General features: G+C 46.6%; 1 protein-coding gene across 2 annotated transcripts in view; it reads right to left on the bottom strand.

The window, feature by feature from the left end:
- The window catches only part of ntn2 (netrin 2), a 49,313-nt gene that overhangs the window by 18,038 nt on the left and 18,672 nt on the right, over positions 1-12,603 (bottom strand). For both annotated transcript variants that reach the window (XM_084342428.1, XM_084342427.1), the window contains exon 3: positions 1,737-1,925. In XM_084342428.1, the coding sequence (XP_084198554.1) occupies positions 1,737-1,925 (189 nt within the window). The remainder of the gene's footprint in view (positions 1-1,736; positions 1,926-12,603) is intronic.

Raw genomic sequence — 12,603 nt, 5'->3', positions numbered from 1 at the left:
CATCAGGATCAACAGAATCAAAAACACTGCCGCTCTGCTATTGATTTGAGTATTTTCCTGAGCAACAAGTACAGGAAACTGGTGTTGTTTTTGCAATGAGTCCAGCGAGAGGAGAGAAACGCTTCCAGCATAATATCAGGCTGAAAAATATTCACTGCAAATGTGAAATAATAAAGGGGTAAAATACATGTTTCCATGAGACATGCCTTGGTCAAGTGATAATATCATGTGGTGTGTGGTATGGGGAAACATTCTGTGGGACAGCCAGAAAAGCTTCGGGCACAGTGTCAATTCGTTTCTCTCTGCTATGGTATGGCAACTCAGACGTGCTGATGTTTTTCAGTCAAAGTTACCGTGACCGAGACATGTTTCCAATCATAACTCGCGACTCCTTTTAAACTTTTTTCAGAAATGACATGATTACACAAGTATTAGTAAGGTTAGAACATCTCAATCAGCTTTTGTTTGAACATTTCGTAAACACATGAAAAGTCAAACTGAGCTTAAACTAATAATCCGTGACGTTTTCATATAAATAAATATTCATTCTGCTACTCTATTACTGATTGATATCACACAATAAGTGATTCCTGTTCATGAAAAAAAAATTCACATTAGATGTCGTAATCAGAGTGGTTGGTTGATTCCTTCCCGGAAAAATACTTGTGTGTTATGTTTCTGACGGCAAAAAAACAACTGGGTATTTGGAGCTGTAGGAGCAGTGATCACCCACCATGTATGATGAGACAAACACAAAACCACTGAGAGACACTGGAGTGGACAGTTTACCCCAAAATCACAAATAAGTATTTTTCCCAGAGACAAAGCTGGTGAGTTTTTCAAATGTATTTTTGTTGGCGCATTGAGCGCCACAAGCCGACTTCCATTATACTCGAGAGAAGGCAGACATCCTCACTGCCGATATCGCCAAAACTCTGCATCTCACACTGAAACAATTTAGATCGGTAAACAGCACAGCAGATAAGCGGAAAAATGTGTTTTTGATTTTGGGATGGATTGTCCCTTTAGATTTTATCAATGGAAAATGCAATGAAAATAGATCAGAGTTGCTGTTTGATTGTCAAGTGAAGCGTAGCAATGAGCACCTACAGCACCGCAGAGTACAGGATCTCCTGAATACAGTGGTGGACTCGGGATATTTGAGGGGCAGGGGCGAAAAATTTTTTAAAAGGGCACCAGCTGACACTGGGTGGGCACCCCAGAGGACACTTTATCATGTTTTATCTACCATAGGGGCATCCGAGAGGGCACTTATGTGGTGCTTTTTTGGACATGGGGCCATTGAGTCCACCAGTGCTTGATTACCACGTTAAAAAACTATTAATAAACAAAAAAAAAATCATAGAATTAAAGCAACGTTATGTAGAAATTGGTTTCTGATTGTATCACCACTGAAATAATACAAATCCCAGGTTCTTTAACAATTTGTCAGACGTAAAGTACAGCAGGTGCTGACTACAAACAAAACTCACGACGTCATAACAATGTTATGTGTTGAAAACTTGTATCTTGAAGTAAAAATGTATGTAACGCTGTGATCCTCCCCTCTCACTGAAGTTACACAGTGCAGAAATAAGTGATAGGAGTGCAGAGTGGCTGAGACAGACACCATTCACCTTATTACAAGACACTGTACCATCAACATGAAGGTATAAAAGCTACATAATGTTGCTTTAAGTCTCCACAGCGTCCTCTTTTTATTGGACTCTTCTTACCTTTGCAGGCTCGCCGGTGAGTGATCGGCCTGGCCATGTCTCTGTAAAAGCCCTCCTTGCAGTAGTGGCAGTGTCGGCCCGCGGTGTTGTGGCGGCAGTTCATGCAGACCCCTCCGCTCTTCCTCCCCGACAGCTTATACAGCTCCATGTTGAATCGACAGCGACGGGCGTGCAGGTTGCAGTTACACGCTGCGCGGGAGAGAGGAAAGTTGACATGGTTAGTTGTGTGATAAAAGATATCTTCGCAGTTTTTTCCCCTTGTGGAGTCTAAGCTGAGAGTGTGCACTGCAGTGAAACATACATGGTGCATATCACAGGAGAGCTGGGGAGAGATTTTCCAGTAAAGCAGTCGTGAGTGCTTTATAATCCACACTGCGGCTGTGTGCTTGGCTGCTATTCCAGACCTCATCAATCAAAAGTGATATTTGCAGAGCTCATTTTCTCCATTTCATAATTAATGAATTCGGCTTCTCTCAGCCCATTAGTTATTAATCACTGGAAAGAGAGACATTAATTTCATGAATCACTGATGAGTAAAGACTTCTGAGATCTATTAAAGGCGAGGCCGATTCCGATAAAGGAATGGGCTCGAGCTAGCTGTCCTCTAAATGAGGCGAGCCGGGATATATGGGACATGTGAAGTGAGGTTATATCTCTTCACAGTCTCTCCCAGTTCCACTCGAAATCCGTCCGATTCCTTCATGTCTCTTTGCTTCACAAGTCTTTCCAATGATTCCTCCATATTAGACCGCACTCACCAGCTCTGACATTATTCATCAGCTCTGTTCACTCTCTACATGTGGGGTTTGCATTTGAGGAACTTAATGAGAAACCTGCCCTTCTTGTTTGTGTAACAGAGTTTGATCCAGACCCTCTGCTGGTTAAATCAGAGTCAGACCTGGGACCTGAAGACTTGGCCGTGGCTTCAAAGACGATCGCTGCAGAGCTTAGCTCCAGTTCAAAGTTACCCGCAGATGAATTAGGAAGGGGTAAACAACTGCAGAGCTGTTTGACCAAAAACATCAACAGTTATGGCAAAAGAGGATTATTAGGGCATCGCAACGGAAGGTGATATTAATTAACTCTAATCTGGTGTTTGAGAAAAACACACTAACAATAGATGTTTGGAATAGAATAAGACACAACAATGGGGGATAAGTAAACAAGACTGGCCGAGGGACTGAGGGCTGTTTTGTTTGTGTCTATATGTGTGGCTTTGTGTGCAATGGAGGGACTGGTGAGTAGGCAGAAGAACATTTAGTACAGAAAACATTTCTGTAACTTTCCGAAACCCATGATCCAACATGCACACCCACATCACACTGTGATTGGCCAGTTGTGCAGAGGTGAGAAAGGAACCGGGGTCAGAACTTCTCTCTAGCTCTTATTTTTTTTCCATTCTTGACACTATTTCCTGCGGAAAACATGTTCTGTGAACTAGTTCTGGTCAGGCACACTGCAGCAGCTCCTACAATGCTAAAATGTGTTTTGGCAAAAAGCAACGTAATGCTTTTACTTTGTATTTTGCAATCCTGCAAAACTTTATTAAAGGAGACCTTTTATGCTTTTTCAGTTTTTTCCTTGCCTTCAGTGTGTTATAGAGGCAAAGGTCTTGAAAGTTAAGTCCATGCAAAGGGGAGCTCCTCTCTCCCACAGAAAACACAGCTCCTGAAACTCCTCGTCAGTAGTCCTGCCTTCAATTCTTTGACTCCCTGACATCACACTATGTCACCATGTCAAACATTCGCACAATTTATCCCTATATTCATGATGGAAGTGAAGCTACCTGGAAGCTAAACAGTGGGTCTGGCTCAGGCGTGTGTGAGCTGAGCAATCAGAGCAGACTGGGTATTCAGGAGGGGAGGCCTTAAAGAAACAGGAGCTACTGTCCAGTGCGTCTCACTGCACTGGACAGTATGAGAAAATGTGTTTTTCGAGCATTAAATTGTAAACCTAGGAGTAACCTAAAATAAAATCATGAAGCTGATAATGAGCACAATATGTCTCCTTTACATGTCTCCAAATATCTTTACATTTTGGGAAAATTCTTAGTCTAATTGGTAATTTTGAGGTTATCGGTTACATTTTCTTTAAGTAACAAATGCGTTAGATTTTACAGTGTAGCTGACACATGTACCGCTGCTGCAGCCAAGGTCACTTCTGCAGTTACATCGAGCTCAATGATCCTTGCAGTGTTAGATGAGCTCCCTGAAATTGATCATAAATGACTGTTAATGTCACTGGTGGCTCTTTCACAGGAGAAGAAGAATCACTTGATATGAAGTAAAAAGCAGCGAACGATATGAATCGCCATCTGCACTGAGAGGGGACGCCTGGCACCAGGTTGGGAAAGAGGCCCAGTTTTCCCTGGTTGTAGACCCTGGAAAAAAAAAGGGGGAGCACATTCCCAGACTGTTTCCCAATTCCATCTGGTTATTATGCAGCCAAATTTGTTGGGAATTCTGCAGTTAATGAAATGCTGTTTCGCGCATGGATCCATATCGAGGCATGTTTATGTAGAGACACTGCATGATCTTTTGCTGTACTCTCGTGAGCTGGTAAGCCCAAGATGAGGGTTGACCTTTGACCCTAGAGATCTGTCCAAAGGAGATATGTAGGCAGTTTAAATCCTTGTTTTACCTGACAAAATATACACCATACTGATGACGTACTGACATTGTGATTGCTCCTCCTGCATGTGCATGTGTGTGTGTCGCTGCGTCTGTATCTGGTGTGTGCGCATGTGAACAACCAAACAGCCTGTCCGACTTCTTCTGAGAGGAAATGTGACAAAGAACACACCAGCTCCGGTGAGTGGCTGGAGCTGCTGGGGGGAGAGAGAAACGAGGCAGGGGGACCTTGATTATGATCAAGCGTCTCAAACGCACACACAGCTGTGAGCACTTGTGTCCATTAACACCTTGTAGCGGAACATGAAAGCGACGGGTCACATTTTCTCCCCCAGCCGAGGTACCGACGGCCCTCTTATGGCATCTTCTCGATTTACTGCCGTGCAACAAGATCGTCCAACAAAGTGTGGTGCGGGAGAGGATATGTCGGAGTGTGGAAAATGTAAAGAAAACGCCAGAGTTGAACCTTTAAATGATTTAGCATGTGTAGCAGCGATGGCTGGGAATGGCTTAACAGCGGCAGAGAGAATGAGAGGTTTAGTTTCTGGCAGAAATCATGGAAGTGATCGAAAAACATGAATGAAAAAGTGATCTAAGGTTAATAACCGAGGAAATTAAATAAGCAAAAAACATTCATGGCCTCGAGAAGGTGTTTGTATGTGTGTGTTTTCCCTGGTGTGCATGCTGCGTGCAGTTAAGTTCAGCTCGGCGCTGCAGCTGCCCAAAGATCCTGGAATGTTTATGGGTTTGTTTTGAAGTGCTTGTGCACACACACACGCCGACACCTTTCCCCCCCGACCCCCCCCCCAGCCTCCGCAACAAACCCCCTTCACCCAAATTAGGCTCAGCGGGGATAACTGAACACCGTTGAAGGCCATTTTTCAATTCATTAACACATCAAAGCCTCACTAGTTCTCCGCAAAACACTCGCTAATTCTTATCTGTTGGAGGGAAAAGCAGACATTTTCGGCGCACGGTTTCATGGGTGGTGGAAAGTGGGCAAAGAAGCGGCGATGCTCCTGTGAAAACGTCTCCTTTATGGGTCACTGTCCAATTAAAGGGTGCGTAAATGTGGTTCCTCGTGTTGTCGTGGAAATCGGACAACAAACACAAGCTAGAGGCTTGGCAAACGGAGGGATGCCGAGACAAAAAAAAAAATCAAGGAGAGAATAGAGGAAGAAACCCCTCGGAAAATATTAGAGGAGGGAATAGTTGCAGCAGCTTGTCATGAAAATGAGCAGTGCCAAATGCAAATTTATGTGGCGGGAGTAAATGTCTTGTCATATCCTCTGTACGGTCCAAGTTCACGGACACAGAAAGGCAATATTTCAGGTGAGATTGACAGGAAAACACCTCAGTGTGTATTACAGCTTCCATGGCAGGTGCCTTCGACAAGTCACTGTGCTCCGAACAAGCTCGCAGGCTGCTCTGTCAGGTCTGCTATGACAAATTGGCCCGTAAAGACTGCGCTCGACAAATAAAATGCAAGTGTGTTTGTGGAGCGCACCGCCTCTCTGTTCCCCTCCATATGTCAGGGATAAATCTAACCTCATTTTTCCTTCAGCTCCACCAAAGCCAACCCGGTAAGCACAGCCAATTGATTTTGGATGCCTGTGCAAAACCCAAATCCCATGGCTAAAATTGGTCCTTGAAAATTGGAGAGGGCCGCTCTCCCACCACCACCACCACCACCACCTCTCCTCCCCTCTTGGCCCAGGCCACGGTCCAGACCTGCTGCAGCAGCCCCCCGCCCCCCCCCTTTAGGTGCCCTCCCCGCCTGGCCAAACAGGCACTGCTATATGGGCTCCTGCCATCATGTGTGTGTGTGCCGGTGTGTATGGTGTACGGTGTGTGTGTGTTTGGGCTGAGTTCCGCCTGGCTGCTCCAGCCACCTGCTCAGGGCACCGGGGGTAACACCCGGTTAATTAGCTCCTCATTAGAGCCAAAGGAGTGTACAGTGTGGACAAACGCACATACACACGTTCACGCACTCCCACACATGAGCGACGCCGCTTCGAAAAGGTGGAAACCGCTCGCAAAATGACACGATCGAGTGGCAAAAGATACGAAAAAAAGGCAAACAGAAGTGAGGCTTAAAGCGATGTAAACACTGCTGGGTCTGTAGCCTTTAATGAGCTGTGGACAACAAGCTGAGACGAAGATTTAAGAACGCTAACAGGAAACTCCTGTCGCCCCGCTGTGTGCGTTACATGGACCGTGCTATGATGTACACAGGAGCTTTTACCTCTTTGTGGAGTCACTTTAGCGCCACTTGCTCTTTCCTTCTCTTCCACACAGATGTATCTTTCACTTCTGGCTCTGACACCACGTCTCAGCTCTCCCCTCCCTCCGCTGGTTTCTGCGGTTAGCCTCACGCCGTGGGCTTAAGAGCCGGCTCTTGGGAGCCCTTTTGAACTGAGAGTCCCCTTAATTCCTCTCCCACCCCTCCCTCAAGCCTCCCCCTCTCTCTCTCTCTCTCTCTCTCTCTCTTTCCTCTTACTTTCATGCGACCCTGTCTTATATACTCTCGCTGGTTGCCTCTCCCTCAGTCCTTCCCCGGCCCTTTCTCTCGTCCATCCTTCCCTCCGTCTCTCTGGATGGCATCAGGCAGGGAAAGACTTTAACAAGATTAGGCTGGAGGGTTGCCAGGTTGGGGGGCCTGGTGTCAGTGGAGAGTTGAGTCCTTAGCTCTGTTCCCTCTCTCTGGTCCACTTCACTTCCCCACATCTAAACATTGTTATCTCTGTCCTGCCTATGCCTTCCCTCTGTGTCTGTCTCGCTCACTCTTTTTTTTTTTTTTTCCACAGGCAACATCCTGCAGTCCGGATCACGGGAGCAGAAGTAGACGACTGTTGTGCAATCAAATTATCATGGCGAATCAAGTAAAAAAAGTGATTATTATGCCATGACTCTGGTCATACACAACCATGAGGTGCACCCCGGGGGATGCATGCGATGCCTGGTTTAGGCTGGTTTAGAAATAGAAAGTGACAGATGGAACCTACTGTGTAAATTCACCATTGTGGCCAGAGATGACAGTAGAAATGGTGAGTGGGGAAAACCGACTGTTTTAGGGGTTGTAGCGCCGGGCCGTGTGTGTGTGCTGGGCTGGTAATCGGTGACCCAGAATTGAGCAGTAAAATTAGAGGTCAAAGGTTAAGCTGAAGAAGAATATATTAAGATAAGAGGCAGGAGGTGTCCGAAAATCGTGAACCAATCCACTGCAATGAGTCATTTTTTTCATTTAGATTTATTTACCGTTACTTTCAGTTTAGAGGGGAAATGTTTTGGCTTACTTGCTTTGCAGTCAGGGTTAGTTTCGTCCAATTGAACGGTTTGGTGAGAATGAAATGATGTGAATCTTACACTTTATGAGCGTTCATCCCTTAGCAGTTACAGGGATTTATACCCCTATCACACTTGATACAGTAAAAACACTATCACCCACTAACATCTAGGAATCAGCATTCAGTCCCAGGTCAAATGACTCTGCAGCAGTCACGGGTATTTATCAGCTCCAATCATCCGTGATGGAAACATGACAGCCAGGAGGCCACTTTAGCTTTCGCCTTTTTTCCCCCCCGACGTGCTGCTTTGACGCGCTGCAATGCAGTGTGTTTACCTGTGTTTTAAAAAAAAACTGCATACATGCACTCATTTAAGTGCAAAGATGGTATTATGTGATCTATAACAAGAAGCACTGATGCTTCTCTGGCTCATTGTGGCAAAGCTGATGACATCACCAGGGTCTTTTCCTCAGACCTGATAAAGCCCTCCTCACAAACCACAGAAGACATTATGCAACTGTTTTCATGGTTCATCTTGTCAAATAAACTGATCATCAGTAAAACAACTTTAATTTTTCATCTATCAAAGTCAAACTTGACTTTGTACATGATGGGACTATAATATCTGAAGCTTTCAGACAGGTTTCAAGGTGTAAGGTTGATGTGAAACCCCTGGGTTGAAAAGCAGAACTTGGTTGGATGCTTCCAGACAATGAAGTGAAGGATTTGTTAACACTACTCACACCAGACCTGTATATTTACATACACTAACCGACAACATCCACTACATACTGTATGAATGTATGCAGCACATACACACTGACAGCTTGTGTGAGCCACAGTCACACAAAACCACAGCTAACAGCAGCCAGGAGATCATCGTGCGCTCATTTGTTAACAAACATATATTTTCAGTGAAAAGCCTCTGAATCTTGCTGCCACCAGCAACACCGGCCGACAGCCAAAAACCACATATTTTCTCAGGCAATAGAGCACAGAGGCCTGCGACAGCATAAAAACTGTTAGCAAAACAAAAGGAATTCAATAAGAGAGGAAAAAACGGCTGATTTCAGCAAAAAGACAAATATATATATATATGAAATCAAAGACGAGGTAGCGGAGAGGAAAACGTCCAGGCAGAGAGTTAATCTTCGACAAGAGTCGGTTACACAGGATAGAAAGGGGAGAGAGCGCCGGCGGTGACGGGCACCTCAGGAGGTGATTGCTACCATCTGTGGGGGAGAAGCTGATGGGGGCCTGGGAGAGCAGGCTGGGCACACTGCAGCTCCGCCAGTTTGCTTTGGCACGGGGATGAAACGCTACATCGCACTACTAGATTACATGTGGCTCTCACACATGCACAAGGAGATGCGAATGCACACACACACACACACACACACTTCTGCCTCGGGCAGCCGCAGCGCATTTCCTAAGGTTTTAACCCAGCTGACATGAACGCTGTTATTTGACACTTTGCTGTCTTTAACATTTGTTTCACCATGTTTCCTGCTTGCCAGAGAGCCTTTATGGGTGGCTTCATGAGAAAAAGCATCAATCCTCTGCGGGTTGGCCAAGGACCAAAGTTGCAATACTGACAGAGGGAATAAAAGCAAAGAGCAGAGCTAAAGTACAAACCAATCAAACTGACCGAACCCTTGTTGTCTGGGCCAGATAAAGGAAGTGCCTCTTGCTTCATGCCCTTAAAACGCCACCGAAACAAAACTCACACACCGCATGTTTGTTGGCCTCTCCGAGCTGCAGCCCCTGCGTCTCACGCTAACCACCCCACAGGCATCATTTCATAGGGCTGTTGATTTTAGAACAACATTCCTTGGCTGTGTAATTATTCGAAAGCACAGGAGGTTTCTCTCTCAAAATCACTTTCTTTCACTGTGCCACCCCCCCTCAACACACACACACACATACATACACACACACACGCACACAAACATCTCCTGCTCATTTGTGTGTCGCGCTGTAAGTAATTGAAGTGTCGGTTCCCTGTTAGCCTCCAGCGACAGGCGACGACGGCGGAGGTGGGAGGAGCGGGAGGGTCTTTAAGTCAATTAGCGAAAGTAGGAACATGGCACATACATGCGGTAATATAACGGCAGCTCTGGCTTGTTTCATCCTCGCCTGTCTATATTTGGCATCTCGCTGAGCTTCATATAACGTTGCTCCCTAGGGATGGTTAACAAAATCCTCAGCTGGCCTCGGAGGACAATTTCAGGCTGCTGTGTGGAAATTCAAAGCAATCGGGTGAGATTAACTTTGCTCTACCCGAGTCCAAACAACACTGTGTGGCTCAAGACCTAACAACACGGTGTCGCAAGAACAAAAGCACGCAAATCCTGCTCCTCGCCATGCTGCGATTGAGAAACTATAACATGCGGCATCAAAATCATGCAAACTCACAAACTGCGCCACGGTTTCATGAATGTCTTTCTTTCATGTGTTCAAGAATGAGGTCATTCTCAATCACCGGGCCTGAAGAGTGTCTTGACGAATCTGCGCTACGACTGGAACACGGGCCTGACCTCTGCTTGCCCTTGCGAGGAGATGTGGAGGGGCGGGGGGGGGAAAATGGTGTGAAAGGATGGAGGAGGCCTATTTTGAAAGTCTAATCAGCATCAAGTAACCATCTGCCCCTTGTCGGCGATGGGGAAAAACGAAGAGCGAGAGAAAGAGAAATACATTTGTGCTTCTGTGGTCTTCGGAGTTTCCACAGACCTGCGGGCTGTGATCTGAGCCCTGTTCCTGGCTACACATTCACACACCTCCGCTGGTTCACGCTGCTCTCCCTCAGAAACCCATCTGTCAAATTCCCCCTAATTCCGGCTAATAGTTTCCACAAAACAGAGGCTGAGCCCGTCGTAAACCCACGAGCCCGCACAAAAAGTTTGAGCGGGCGGAGTGACAAGGATTGGATATCTTCTCCTTCTTGCGCTGTAAAACTCAAATTAAGCAGCTCATTCATTAAGTGTGGCAGACGTGATCTAATAACATCTATTACATAACTTTTTTGGGAGGTAGTGACTAAGTTGTGGGGATTTCCCTCCAGGTGATGACATGGACTGATGAGAGTCTACGGTGAGTACTTCTTTCGCTGATTGATTTAATTTCCCAGGAAACTCCTCTTCCTCGTTCAAAAAAGCAGAACACCGTATCACTCACTGGACTCAATGTGTCTAAATTTACTATTCAAATATTCACCACCACACCCAAACACTGCAGCAGAGCAGGAACACCCAGCTCTGCTACCCACCGCAGCTAGCTCACCTGCATTTCTGGCAAATCAGCCCGAATGGCAATCCAAACAGCCTTCATGTGACCTCTGATTTTAATGTTATGAATGCATACCAGTGTGCCTGGCGCAACACCGGGAACAGACCTGGCTTGGCTGGTCCATTAGGGATGGATGGTGTCTGGCCCAGCGTCCCATAAGCAGTGCTGTGGACTTCCTGCAGTCCAAAATGAGGGAAAGGAAGGGCTGGAGAATAGAAACAGCTCGGTGCCGCAGCCAAACAGGGCCAAGATGGCTGCAGAGAGCTCCTCCGCCGCCATAAATTATCATCTACTCAGGATGTCACATTGTCGTTGAGTCCACAAGAGGCCTCTTCATCTTACACAGTGACTTTGGCAGAGTTTATTACGCCATGATACACCGTCTCACATTTTTAAGTCAACATAAAAGTATTTACATTACAGCATCGACCATGCCAGCGGAAAAGCCAATACTCAATCACTACCAGTAACCAAATAGCTCTTATCCATCTGTTTCCTCATTCTGTCCTGCGGCTCAAACTCCGGGGCAGATAAATCACAGCTTTTTCCATCATGTCTCCCTCAATACAAACAGACACGCTCCTTTACGAGGCTGCCCTCTCTGACTACTAGAGCAGAGGATTTGTAAACCGATGTCTCGAGGCAGGATTCATCGCGAGGGAGGCGGCAGATGGGCGCGTGTGTGTGTGTGTGTGTGTGCATGGCTTGTGTCTGGAGACAGTACGTGAGCTTGCCAAGAGCTCAGACAGTAATCTTGGTGCAGCGCATGTCAAACATTTAGCGAGGCAAGCGAGCAATCCGACCAGCCTGTTGGAGAGAGTGTTCCTGTTCTGCAGGGTGAAGGCTTGGGTCGAGACTGCGAAGAGCGAGAGCAAAGCCTTAACAATAACGTTCAAAGTGGTGAAATCGGCTACCAGGCACGTCATTTCTCAAGGACTGACACACACAGAGGTGGTGTGAAACAACTATTGATTCTGCTCCACATCTGCCCACAAACCATCTCCCCGTCAACTTAACCTTGTCACCACCCCACAAAGGATCATGACCTCAGCCCCGCCCCCCTTTCAGACCCTACCTCCAACCCAAACACCCGCAGGGCCTCGTGAAGGCTCCGGTGACACCTAGGGGACTCCTCGGCTCTGTAACTTGCCACTCTTACACACTCGCCCAGTCTAAATACTTACACCTCGCTGCCACGGCGGCGTGCCTCAGGGCTCCCAGTGAAGCCCGCCGCCATTTGTGCACCGCGTGAGAAAGAAAAGCAAGCAGAGAAATCAACAAGGGGCGGTTGCTTTTTAATATACACTGGAGGGGCTTTTTTAATGCTACTTCGAGGATACTTTGGAACTGTTTCTAGCTGTAAAGAGGCCTTTTAACATGAAATTGGGGACAACTGGGACTGGCTTTTTTGGCGTGCCCGGATGTGTGATCAGGTATAGCGTGCAACTTTGCAATAGGCATTAACTGCCCTGTATCAACACTAGGATTAGGTCATCAGAGTTGGCTGGAGGAGCCGGGCTGTTTAGTGCAGAAGTCGTGGATGGAAGTGACATATCAGTCCCGCCGAGGAGGGATCTACGGGAAGCGGGTGTAACGTTTCGGAAACAGCTACGGGACATTTGAAAGAGGGCGTGTGCGAGAACACACTGAGGGATTCACAGGATA

The sequence above is a fragment of the Pagrus pagrus genome, assembly GCF_965226575.1.
Source record: "Pagrus pagrus genome assembly, chromosome: 21".
Lineage (NCBI taxonomy): Eukaryota > Metazoa > Chordata > Actinopteri > Spariformes > Sparidae > Pagrus > Pagrus pagrus.
This window is presented reverse-complemented; position numbering and strand designations above follow the sequence as displayed.